The sequence below is a fragment of the Populus nigra genome, chromosome 9 (genome assembly GCF_951802175.1).
Source record: "Populus nigra chromosome 9, ddPopNigr1.1, whole genome shotgun sequence".
NCBI classification, from domain to species: domain Eukaryota; kingdom Viridiplantae; phylum Streptophyta; class Magnoliopsida; order Malpighiales; family Salicaceae; genus Populus; species Populus nigra.
This window is the reverse complement of record NC_084860.1, coordinates 12,392,321-12,405,268: the sequence shown is the minus strand read 5'-3', so window position 1 is coordinate 12,405,268 and position 12,948 is coordinate 12,392,321. Positions and strand designations below refer to the sequence as shown.

Here is a 12,948-nt window from a genome sequence, read left to right as displayed (position 1 = left end):
AAAAATTCAAGTTTTATAAAAAACATAGTTTCCTTCTCAAACAAGTTCAAAAGCTTTAACTAAGGATACCTTGGAGCCTAAAAGCCCCTTGGCAACAACAACATTTACCAGATATCAGTGCCAGCTTCTCCAGAGCATTGCTAAAAGAAATGCCAAGCATTAAACCGATGGCTAAATTGCAGGCACAACATTAATGGAGATGTAATGTCTAACAGGTCATATACGTGGTAGTTATAAAAAACATATCCACATGTACCAATGAACCACAACTAGAGTTTTACTAAGCCATTTGTTTGTAAAAAAATATTATTTTTTTAATTTTAAATTAAATTTTATACATACATATATTGATATCAAATTAAATTTTAAAAATAAAAAATATTATTTTCAAATAAAATTTTTTTTGAAAAACAAAAAAACAAAAACTGTGATAGTGTCAAGCATAAATGAACGTTGATGAAGCTTTCATCAAGTCCAGAAATCCCTGAACATTACTTTCAATGGTCAATGGCAAGTTTTAACTGGTAAAAAAAATCCCAAGATTCACAGGACCAGGAGGTATCCACGGTTACGTGAGAGACTCAGTAAAGGGGGAGAGTGGGAAAAAAGAACAAAAATTCAGTTTCAAGGTGATGCATGTCAGTACTCTTTAACTCTGAACCAACTACCCTGATATCTTCTAACTTAAACTTTTGGTGTCAAAAGGACCTTATATACATTCTCCGCGCGCACCAAAACTGCAGGGGAGCTCGTTGCTTCCGCCATCCATCACTTAATTTAGAAACCAAAGAAGCCAAGTTCGCTGGCCTTTTCCTTCTCAAAGGTCTCAAAGTACTGATAAATTATTGTAACTGCGAGTAGTATTCCTGTTCCTGAGCCGATAGCTCCCATGAAATCTGCCAACACTGTCAGTGCACCAATGCAAATGCCTCCAAAAGCTGCAGCAGTGGGTATGTAACGGTTCAACTCTTTCTGTAAGTTGGACTCGCGATGCCCAGGCATAACCATTTGTTGTTCCTGCATAACCAAGCTATGTTAATGAACATGTGGATCTGATAAAACCAGCAGATTATCTAGATCAACTGAATACCCGTGACTCCCTGTAAATTGAACTTTCTTAATTTACGAGAAAACAAAAACATGATGAGATTCAGGTAGTGCTTGAGCGCAGGAGCTAATGGGCAACTAGAGAAAAAACAAAACCTTAATCCTGTCAATATATTTAAAAGATGCAACATCACTAATCACAGCTAGCAATAAAAGGCATCGTCCAAACAAACAAGGAATGCCCAGCAATCATCCCAAGTTCAATTTTCAAGCAAGCTGGCTACACCCTACAGTGGTTGATACTGGAAAGAATTTGTATTATTTGAAAATACCTGCAGATAGCCATCACAATTCCTAGCTCGTTTCAGATAAAGAAAAATGCAGAGAGACAGGCAAAAACTTTTATCCAGAGTTACCATGTTGAAGTAGACAAATCAAGCCAGGAAAAGCATATACTGCTCTCAATTTCACAAGATCCACTCCCTTGACTACCCAAAGAGGACAGCCAAATTCACAAAGACTTCAAGAGACTTGTCCCAAACAATGGACTAAAAACCTAACGATAAGAATGCACAGCCTGAATAAAGGATAAAACTGAAAGATTGTGCACCACAAAAGCCAAAAATATGTGCTGTGCTAGAAGCATAGTGAAAGTCATGTTCACCATAGAACATATGAAATAAAAATGTCCACATACCTTGAGCTGCTTGGCTACATCTCTAGCAGATGATCCAGATACTTCAATCCAAGTTTTTGAGAACAGAGCACATGCTGACAACATAAACACAAAATAGAAAAGTGCATGGAAAGGATTTGCCGCCATATCAGCTAAGCTGCAAAAGATTAGTAAGGACTAGTTAGCTAGTGATAGCATTGCCAACAGCAAAGGGTTGGGAAGCAATTACAGGGCAGAAAAATTATTCATGAACCAATATAAGTGCAGATATAAAAAAATAATAAGACAAACAAATATGGAATAAAAAAAACAATCTTAATCACCTTGAGGGTGCAGTGATATAATACGCAAGGCCGCCGACAGGGACAAACTGACCACCTGAATATTCAGATTCCTTCCATTTGCCCAAAAGATTCACAAGGAAGTTTCCACTGTACCTCCTGTACAACAACTGTAAACAAGCAAGTTAACAGAAGAACTAGAAAACAAAATTTCAAGCAGAACATAAAACCATATAACCCTCAGTACCTGGGAGATGAAGTACAGGTTCGATACAAGAGCAGACTGCAAAATAATGGGCATGTTAGAGGTGTAGAACAGCTTGATTGGATATGAACCCTGCTGCCCACGAGCATTCTTTGACCTCACAGGTAAAACCACACGGAACCCTTGGAAGTAGATGACAATGAGAAAGATCAAGACTGTAGCGAGAAGATTTGTCACATTTGGAAGATTCTGCCTGTAAAATGCCTCTCGGAGAGCACGAACTTTGTCTGTTCGGGTTATCAGCAGATGGAATAAAGCAATGACAGCTCCTTCAAATTCAGCACCACGCCCACTATTGATGGTGGTTGGACTAAATGCTTTCCAGATAATGTTTTCACTGAAAATGAATGACTCTTTTAAGTATCCAAATTTTGGTAGAGATGTTAAAGATAAACTCCCCAAAGCACTCCAATCTCACAATAATCAACATAGAGAAGGAAATTTCAAAAGTGGATCCATAAACTAAAGAATGGAACTCACCAGATATTGGTTGCTATGAAAAGGGAAATTCCAGAGCCTAAACCATATCCTTTCTGAAGAAGCTCGTCCAAACATATCACAATGATCCCAGCAAAACAAAGCTGAATAATGATAAGAATGGCATTTCCTACCCCAAGTTGGCCAACACTGCCATACATCCCTGAGAGCACATATGCCACCGCTTCACCAACAGCTATCAGGATACCTAGCAACTTCTGCGCACCGTTTCTGGGAAAAGAAAGCACTCATCATGACAATGTAAAGAGCACAAGCAAGTTACATTTTCCACATAACATAAAAGATAAAACCCCTTAGTGTTTGTTAACATGGGAGAGCCCCAAGTAGCACAAGTATTCATATGAATTGAACATGATCATCTTAGAAATTGAGTGTAAATGCAGTTCAATTAACTGCAAAACATCGGCCAACAAAAATTAAAAAACTACCATAATTTATACATTTTAAAATATAATATCAAGTAGTTGATATCTCTAAGTGAATTTTAGACATCTTGTAGTTTGTTCCTAGTTCATTGTTCACAGAAAAACCATTACCATAATCTGGGATGGGGAACCCACTGGTAATAAGCAACGAAACACCAGCAATGCCATGAGGGTGGAGATATGCATATTAAGATAACACATAGAAGAAGACACTCTACAAGGCCCCTATCACAGAATGTACATGGAATGCAGAGCAACTTCTACTTTAATAGCAATCCACATGAATTTAGTCACACAAAGATACTTACAACAGTGCACGATCTTCACGGACGTTGTTGTCCACTTCAATGATCTTTGAGCCAGCAAGCAGTTGCATTACTAGCCCAGATGTCACAATTGGAGTGATACCAAGCTCCATGACAGTACCACGGTTGGATGCAAGAATAACACGCATCCAGTAGAAAGGATCCGCACCGGTTGTCGAATGAATACCATACAATGGGAGTTGACTGCACACCAAGAAAATAAAAAGAGCAATCACGGTGTATATGACCTTCTCACGAAACGGAATTTTTCTGTCAGCACTCTGAACTTCAGGAAGAAATGACAGAAATGGTCTGACAAGATGAAGCACCCTAAATCCACCTCCCATCTTTCTTTCTTTTTTCCCCCTAGCTATTCAGCCTATAACCACATAACAGCAACAGATAGATTTAATTAGCCAATTAATTAATTAAATCAGGATGATAAATATCACATAATCAACATTAAAAATAAAAACAATATTTACTAAAAGGAATAAAGATTTCAAAAATCAAGCTTAAAATGAAGATCCAATTCAATCTCAAACAGCCCAAACCAACAGATCTGTATATGCATGCATCCATCAAATAATTTGGTAGCTCTCTGTTTGGATGCCGGGAAAGCAAGATAAAATTTCATGTTCAGATCTCTTAAGAAATGAAAATAACAAACGTGTTTCAAATCAAATTATATCACACGGACTCAATAAGATCGGATCGAAAAAAAAATTATAAGAGTAGATCATGAGATCGGAGAGACTAACCGTACCGTAGAGAAACGGAAACTATGCGGGTAGAGAGAAGAAGGCGAGTTGCGAAAGGTGAAAGGTGGTTTTTTTGGTTTTAACGTTAGGGTTTTGATAGAGAGTGATCACGTGGCGTAGAGGCCACGAGGACACGCGAATAAATGAATGACACGTGTTAAGTTACGTGGATATAACTTATGGGGAGACGGCATGTTTGACTGACCTGGTTTATCTGGTAAAAATATAGCATATGTGCTCATAAATTTTATTTGTTTAATTAGCGTGCTCAATTGTTTTAGAAATGCAGGAAAAAACATAGAAGTGAAGATTTTTTTAAAAAAAAAATCTTGTTTAATAAAAATAGAGAAATATTTTATTAAATAATATCTTAAAAATATTTTTAGTTAATTTCAATTAAAATTGAAGACTAAGCATCCAAAACATATTTTTAATTAATTTATTTCAATTAATTTTTTAAAAAAAGTCAGATACACATATTTGACTTTTCTAAAAAGCATTTCCTAGTCCAAAAAGGTGGATGATTATTTTGAAAAAAAAAAAGAGGCAACACATATAATTTGACTTCTTTTATTTGTTTATTTTTTAAAATCTTAAAATAATGTTATTTGACTTAGCATTACATCGGTCTAGGTTTTATTAACAAAAAAAAAAAACTAAATTATTTAGTATTTTTAACTACACTTGCATAATAGCATAGGAGAGTTAAAACATTGTAAATTGTAATAGTTTTTGTTTTTTTGCCTTAATTTTTTTTACTTGGGTTATTTAACTCTTTTTTTTTAATTTGACCCTTATATATTGCTTTAATTAGGGATTGTGCTTATAATTTGTGTTGATAAGTTTCCTTAACGTGTCAAAAAAACATTTTGATATTAAGTTAATATTTAATTTTGTTAAAAAAATCAGTTTTATTGTTTATAAAAATTTAAAATTAAAAGGATAAAAATTAAAAATGAGGGGAAAATGAAGCTTTTTTCACCCAACACAGTCCATTCAATGCCTTTTTATCTCCAGCGTAATCTTTTGTTTGCATCCTTGACGTTTATATGTATTAGCCATCTAATCACATGCATTTTTATGAACAACCTTCCTTTCGACATGCTGACTGTTAATCTCTCTCTATGTATTTTTAATGATAACTCAATCAACATAACTATCTTTTTTAAAATATATATAATGTTTTTTTATTCATTTTCATTATATTATAGGTTATTTTTCAAATTATATATTAATTTTTTGTAGATATTGTCATTCAAATTGAAGAAAATATTATCGCATCTGCAGAAAGTTAAACCTCGCATGGTTTGCTATAAAAGAATTTGAAAAAAAAATTTAATCATGTGATTTAAAATTGAATTAGTTTCATATTTATTAATTTTTTTAAGGAAATAAATAGGGTGGGATTTGAGTTCATTACATAAGTATATTTTCCTTATTTCTGATAGATAGATTATTATTATTATTATTATTATTATCCATTCATTCATTTTTTTTCCAAAATAAGTTCCTATTCTTTTAATTTTGGCATTATAGGTCATGTGGTATAATAGTCCGTTACATTTATATATTTATTGTGTAATTTTCAAAATTTTAATGTAACAATGGATTACGAAAAAAATCTATAAAATAAATCATTAAATGGTTATTAATCATGTCAAGGATCTAATTGTAAAAGCAAACCATCATAAAGATTAAATTGCAATTTTTATAAACTTACAAGGACAAAATTTCAAGTAAGGATCAATTTGGTTAATAACAATAAAATATAGAGACTAAAATAAATATCTTGAAAACTACAAGGACTAAAATGAGACTTTATACTATATTAATACGATGAATAATCTTATTATATTATATTAATTGTTTTTATTACATTAATGGCATATTTTCTCGGAGAAGATGAACCAAAAAAAAAAAAACACAAAGGTAAATAGGATAACCAATGAAGAGTATCTATGGCAACCATCTACAGTCAGACTACATTAATGGTGGAGCCCAACGTAGAACATCTCAACCCAAGGTTGTCAATTCCGTTTCGGTAGGTGTTTCGTTTTTTCAATTGGAACGGAATGTTTCAGTTTCGGAGTGTTTCGGCGTGCCGTTTCGGGGTTGTACTGTTCATATATATATATATATATATATATATATATATATATATTCAACAAACATAATTCAAATTTAAGATAAATTAATTATAAATTATGCAATACAAACACAATGCCAAACAAATATAATTTCAAAATTTAAAATATTTCTAAATAGTCAAGATTAAATAGATCTTTAACTTAAAGTAATTCAACTTAAACAAAATATCAAAATATTATGAAAGTAAAATGTTTTAACACAAATATTTTAAATATAAAGTTAGGTCAATGTTATTAAGGCTAATGAAATCTAAAGCATCCCTTGTTTTGCTCAAATTCCTACAAAGTATAAACATGAAAAAAACAACATGAATTTATACCATATATATTAGTGATAAATCTAATTTTAAAAAATTAATATCATTGTTAATGAAAATAGTAATAATAATTTTCAATGTTATTATTAATATCATTGTTATAGAAAATAGTAATAAAAAGAGCTTTTTATAATTGGGTGGTTTAATTAATTAAATTGAATAAGGTTCAATTTGATTCAATGGCTTTTCAAGAGCGGAACGGAACATGTGGAATGGAACAGGAACGTTTCGGGCGGAATTTAGCCGAAAAATCCGGAACGGACCGAGATTTAAAATGAGATGAAATTTGTTCCGTTTTGTTCCGTTTTTTGAATTGGTATGGAATGTTTCGGCCATTCCGGGCGGAACGGAACGGAATTGACAACCTTGTCTCAACCATCTCTTTACTTTGCCCTTCTCCTCCTTTCACTTTCTATTTATCTTTTTATGGCCTCTAAAAGAAAATAAAAAAAAACGAAGCACATGCGAAGAGAAATGGCAGAAAAAAGAAAAGAAAAGAAAAGCAAGTAAAGGTCCTTTACTACTCACTGCTCGGTGAGCTAGCTAAGTCACAGCTACAACGCAGAGTGTTGCCAAAAACAGTGTCAGTTCCGTTTTTCTTGATAATCTAACCAGTAAACTTTAGTACCAGTGAGAGTACTACTAACAGCAGTACTAACCTCTCTCTCTCTCTCTCTCTCTCTCTCTCTCTTTCTATATGAGTGTATCTTGAGGTGGCTTTGTTTGGAGAGAGAGAACTATGAGAAGATCCCATTCCTACTGTACTTCAGTTCTAGCAGTTCTTTCTTTAGTTTGTACATTTCAGTTCCAAGCTCATGCTGCTCCTCCAGGTTTTTTTTTTATCTTGTTCTTTTGGCTACTTTTGATCTGTTTTATTTAATGGGGTTTGCTTATTTTCTTTGATTCTTCACTCATTTGGTGGTTTTTAAATTTATTTCCGGTATTTGGGTGCTTAGCGCCATTGGTTAAGCACTTGTCTTCTCTTCTCAAATGGACCACCACCGTGGCGTCCTTGAAAACACCCCAATCAGGTTCACTTGAATTACTTGTTTTTCTTTTTTGTGTTTTTGTTATTTCATGATCAAGCTTTATGATAATTTTGCGGCTTGTTGTTTTGCTACAGATGAGAATGTTCTTCAATTTGAGGATGGATACTTAGTTGAGACTGTTGTAAAAGGAAATGCAATGGGAGTGGTTCCTTACAAAATCCGCTTATCTGAAGATGGTGAACTATATGCTGTCGATGAAGTTAATAGCAACGTTGTTAAGATCACTCCACCTTTGTCCCAATGTATGTATGTTTGGTGCTTTACTTTCTTTTATTTTAGTTTATTTATTTTAAGCAGTGTCTGAATTCTGTGAAAATCTGTCAAGACAACCAACATATTATTGAAGTTATTGTTCTTTATAGTTTAATATTCCGGGGCCGGAAAATAGCAGATAATTCATTCAATTAAGCATAATTCTACTTTGCTGCAAACAAACATAGAACAGATGTATCAATGGGCCTGCAATTGTTGGCTTTCTCAAAAAGTAAAATGAGATTAAAGAATTCCTATTTGTGCATGTGCTCCTTTAAGAGCAACTTAGTCTACATTCTAACTCTGCGAGATCAATATGATGCCCGCTTTCCACTGAGTGAGAAAACAGGAATTCTATATGCAATAAATAAATGAAGACTTGGATTTGAGCTATAGAGTTCGATGGATTTTTTGGTTTTGACTTCTAATTTTACTTCTTATTTTTTGCAGATAGTAGAGCAAGACTGGTGGCCGGCTCATTTCAGGGTTATACAGGACATATTGACGGAAAACCAAACGAAGTTCGTTTTAATCATCCCAGAGGTCTAACCATGGATGATAAAGGAAACATATATGTTGCTGATACTTTGAATCATGCCATCAGAAAGATTGGAGATGCAGGTATCAAGAGTTTGCACTAGATGCGAAGTTGTAAATAATAGTGTTCTTCCTTTTTTTGGTGCATGTAAAAATGATGCAATTCAACTACGTATATGTTGTGTATGGCATTGCCTGAATGAACAAATTTTGAGAAGTAGCTTCTCCCAAACCATAGTTTTGGATGTCTTTGGTTTTCCTACCGATCATACTGCATTTATAAGTTATAAGGGTTTCTATCTGTTCCTTGCTTACCTTTATTGGTCACAGCTAAGAGTTCTTTACTTTAACTCATGGTTTTGGGTTGAAAAGGCCTTATGGTAGCTCAACTCAATGCCATAATTACTCATAAGGGGTATACTTCCATACAGAGTTGCAGACATGTGATCAGTTTTGACAATCTGTGACTGTTATATTGGCATAGTTGAGTGCACTAAAATTTAAAAAATCTTGATTGTCAAAAGTTGAATATTTGAGTGTATATGGTGGAATAAAGATATCAACTTCGGAAATTATTTGCAGGTGTCACAACCATTGCTGGGGGGAATTCAAATGTTGCAGGTTTTAGAGATGGACCCAGCGAAAGTGCCAAATTCTCAAATGATTTTGATGTGGTGTATGTTCACTCTACCTGTTCCTTGTTAGTTGTTGATAGAGGAAATGCTGCGCTTCGGCAAATCTCTCTCAACCAAGAGGATTGTGATTATCAGTCCAGTTCATTTACTATGACAGGTTTGATTGCATATCATTTGTTACCACCTTTTCTTTTTTAAAGATGTTGCAGTGATCAAGTCATGTTTTTGGTTTATAGTATTAGCTTGCTTGAACTTTATCTGGAACAGTCCATTTGAATCAAGCCTGGAACTATTAATAGAACACAATTTAAGTTTTGAATTTCAACTTTACAAGACTAGTCTCTGCTTTCAATATGGTAGTTGACTGCAAGGTATGTGTTTAGTTTATTGTAGTGAAGAGTTATACACATCCAACCAATAGAGTGCACAAGGGAGACAGCAATAGAAAGCAATAGACTAGCTAACAAAACAAGGTGTTGGAATGTTTTCTTTGATTGTCTATGCCATTGCTGCACTCTGAATTTTTCTTTGCATGATAGAATCTTTAGCTTTAGTGTCAAGAAAAGCTCAATTTTCACATAATTTGCAACTCCCTGGTGCTACACCACCTAGGAAACAGGAAGCTAGTAAAAGATAATGAGCTATGGAACCAAAATACCTACTCTGATGTAGGATTTAGTTGCTTCATGCTGTTTAACCTTTCCAGTTATACAGTCAATGATCCCGTTGTCATTAACTCCTGTAGAAAGATTGTGCAATGCATGGTTATTTTTCAATTAATGTCACTTAATCTTTTTTGGATACAAGTTATCTCCCAGGCATGTGCTAATGATCATAGAAATGTGAAGAATGATTTGGTTCAGAAACCAAGAAAATGATTGCATTTTGGTTTTAACGTTAAATTTCCAAGTCTCATGCTCATTGCCCAAGGCCCCAAGCATCTCTCCCTCTCCCAACCCAGATTATTTTTATTTTTTTACAGCAAGCATTTTGTTTTGTTGTAATATGACTTTGTGAGATAAATGGAATTAAATACCATTTTACATCACTTGGATTTTGAATCCATTTGGGACTATCCCTTACTGACTGAAGTACTTCATGAATCTTTTGGAAGATGTGCTTATGGTCGTTGGTGCTGTCCTGATTGGATATGCTACGTGCATGCTTCAGCTGGGGTTTGGGTCTTCTTCCTCCTCAAGAATGGTATTAGTCTTACTTTTTTTGGATTTCTCATGATTTGTCTGGTTTCCTCGAAATGGTTAAACTGGAAAATTTGAATGTGTACTTATTTCATCCTCACGTGTTTTCAGTTGCTTCATAGTGTTCTTCCTCTTCAATTCTTCTTGCCCTGTTAGCTAAATCAAATGTTGTAATGCAGCAACAATCTTCAGAGAGTGAATATGAAGAGAAATCAAGTAAGGAGAAACCCATTCCTATCGTGGACAACATGAAAGAGGAGCCCAAGTGGCCATCTTTTGGACAGCTTTTCATTGATCTGTCTAAGCTTGCTCTTGAAGCATTGGTTGGTATACTCCTCTCTTTTGTTCCTTCTTGGTACAGACCAGGTGGAGCAAGAAAAGGCCTCACCCCATTGAAAGATTCTCTAATTATGCCTGACGATGAAGTTGAGCCTCCATCAGTTCAAAGGCAGAGTACTCCTGCTCCTGTATCTGAAAATCGCCAGGTCCATACTCCAACTACAAGTGATAAGTACTCAGAAATGAAGCCACAGAAGATCAAGTCTGCTAGTTTTAAGGATCCTTCTCCATTGAGCAAACACCGGTCTTCAAAACAACAAGAATATGCAGAATTCTATGGATCAGGTGAGGTTCCTTCTCATGGCAGGTCAAAGAGCCACAAAGAAAAATCAAGACATCGCCAACGAGATAAGAGTGGAGAGGTGGTTTTTGGAGCTGTGGGGGCTGACCCAAAACCTGCTGAGATGAATCCTGTGGATTACAATAATCCAAAATTCAACCATTACAATAACAGAAGCAAGTATGGATCTGACAGTTTGTACCGATTTTGATAGTCTAGTGCTCTCAGTAGCCAACCCTTGTACTCCCTGCCTCAGCTCTGCTTGTTTTTTCGCTCCAACATTTTTGTACCCTTATGCGTGTCATTGAGCTAAAAATCTAATTCAAATGAAAACTTGTAAGCAAGTATTTTTACGTTAGACATGCATAAAATAGCTCAGGATATTTCTCAAACTGGCTGCTGCAACATAAAATAGTCCGTGTGTTGAAGATCATCAGCCTTCATCAAGGCCTTTTGTTTAAAAATATAATATCATGAAATGATGTTTTTTAAAATTTATTTTTGATATTAATATATTAACATATCTAAAAATATAAAAAATAATTTTAAAAAAATAATTTTTTTAAAAGCACTTTTAAAACATAAAAACAAACTATGTTTTTAAAACCTAATTATTTTTAACTTTAATTTTTTTTATTTTTTTCTTTACTTTAAATTATTATTTTATGTTTTTAAATTGTTTTAATATATTAATATTAAAAATAAATTAAAAAAATTATTTCAGTGTATTTAAAAAAACATTTTAAAAAACAAATAATTTCAATAAAAATACTTTATAAAGTATAAAAGATGAACTAATCGTGCTGAACTGACAGTGGAACCATTATATAATAGCAAATATTGGGATTGATGTTCGGACGGTTGCATAAAACAACAAGATCGAAAGAGGTGGTGCTGATGTGAATCGAACCTTTGTCCCAGAGAGATTTCAGCGGTGTGCATGTGATGAAGGCCAGGCAAGAACTCTTTTGCAGGGGTGGTCGTCTCTAGCTAGACGCGGCACAGTGGGCAGATACTTTTCACGTGTACCATGATAGATAACTGTGATGCGCTGGTAGGTTTTCGCGTTGAAAAGACACGGCAAGTCAAGCTCTTCCAAGGTGAACTACCCGCCACCATTTTTTCTTTTTAATGATTTTATTTCATTTTTTTTGCAACAGTAAGAAATATTCTTTATTAATTGAAACTAAATTATAATTGAAATAAATTAAAGGGTGCTGTCATTTGTTTTTATTTTAATTTGATTTCTATGGATGCTCTTTCTATTGGATTCGTCATAGTGATTTGTTTTTACTGAATTCCAAGCTTGAAAAAATATTCAATCACTTTTATTTGTTAACATTAAGGATTGATTTGCATGTTCAATGTAAGTGTTTTTGGTTCTTCAACTTTTTTTTTGTCTAATTTGATTTTTTTATATTGAATTTATTTGGGGTTAGACATGGTAATTTGTTTTAATTATCTTGATATAAGAATTTTACAATATCGAGAGAAATTTCTAGTGCTCAGTTTTGCAAAAGAAAAAAAATTGACTTATTTAAAACTATTAAATTTTGAGGGACTAAAATTGAAATTAAAACAACTATAGAGATTGAATACACAAGCAAGACAAATAGTTGGGCACACCAACATGTGAGAAGCCTTTGTTGTCTTCGAATGGCAAGTAAAGCGTCATATGGTGACTAAACACTGCCTTTTATGGTAGCATTGAAAATGTCTCGAAGTGATTTTCCTGGAAGTTAAGTATATGTACACAACAACACGATGATTGGGTTCTAGTAGACTTTTTTTTCTTCTCCTCTCACTTTTCTCTCTTTTCTTCGGGTTTTGTGCTGGTCTGCTAAAATTTAAAGGTGTCCTGATATTTGTTTATTTTTTTATCAAATTTGATCATACTTTTTTTATTACTATTTATTTTTTAAATATTTTTTATTG

The 12,948-nt window shown here is 33.8% G+C and overlaps 2 protein-coding genes across 3 annotated transcripts; one reads left to right on the top strand and one right to left on the bottom strand.

Moving 5' to 3' along the window:
- Window positions 1-438: 438 nt before the first annotated feature.
- Window positions 439-4,378, bottom strand: LOC133703484 (uncharacterized). 2 transcript variants are annotated; one of them, XM_062128038.1, is made up of 7 exons: window positions 4,264-4,378; window positions 3,501-3,876; window positions 2,750-2,977; window positions 2,252-2,606; window positions 2,047-2,174; window positions 1,745-1,880; window positions 439-1,017 (listed from the first exon to the last, which is right to left on the bottom strand). In XM_062128038.1, exons 2-7 carry the CDS (start codon window positions 3,842-3,844, stop codon window positions 778-780), a joined length of 1,431 nt encoding a protein of 476 aa, XP_061984022.1. In that variant the 5' UTR covers window positions 3,845-3,876; window positions 4,264-4,378; the 3' UTR covers window positions 439-777. The 2 variants fall into 2 exon arrangements, with proteins under 2 accessions (XP_061984022.1, XP_061984024.1); XM_062128040.1 differs by having other exon boundaries at window positions 4,259-4,354.
- Window positions 4,379-7,135: 2,757 nt separating this feature from the next.
- Window positions 7,136-11,405, top strand: LOC133702820 (uncharacterized). Its single transcript, XM_062127132.1, has 7 exons — window positions 7,136-7,552; window positions 7,679-7,753; window positions 7,846-8,013; window positions 8,474-8,644; window positions 9,143-9,352; window positions 10,310-10,398; window positions 10,574-11,405. The coding sequence occupies exons 1-7, from the start codon at window positions 7,462-7,464 to the stop codon at window positions 11,222-11,224; spliced, it is 1,455 nt and encodes a 484-aa protein (XP_061983116.1). The 5' UTR covers window positions 7,136-7,461; the 3' UTR covers window positions 11,225-11,405.
- Window positions 11,406-12,948: the final 1,543 nt, after the last annotated feature.

Bases quoted from the DNA above. Each gene is read 5' to 3' on its own strand.
- LOC133703484 (XM_062128038.1), bottom strand. From the start codon at position 3,844: ATGGGAGGTGGATTTAGGGTGCTTCATCTTGTCAGACCATTTCTGTCA. The intron at 1,881-2,046 runs GTGATTAAGATT...AATCTTTTGCAG, and splicing joins TATATCACTGCACCCTCAAG to CTTAGCTGATATGGCGGCAA. The intron at 1,018-1,744 runs GTATGTGGACAT...TTGGTTATGCAG, and splicing joins ATGTAGCCAAGCAGCTCAAG to GAACAACAAATGGTTATGCC.
- LOC133702820 (XM_062127132.1), top strand. From the start codon at position 7,462: ATGAGAAGATCCCATTCCTACTGTACTTCAGTTCTAGCAGTTCTTTCT. The intron at 7,754-7,845 runs GTTCACTTGAAT...GTTTTGCTACAG, and splicing joins CTTGAAAACACCCCAATCAG to ATGAGAATGTTCTTCAATTT. The intron at 8,645-9,142 runs GTATCAAGAGTT...AATTATTTGCAG, and splicing joins CAGAAAGATTGGAGATGCAG to GTGTCACAACCATTGCTGGG.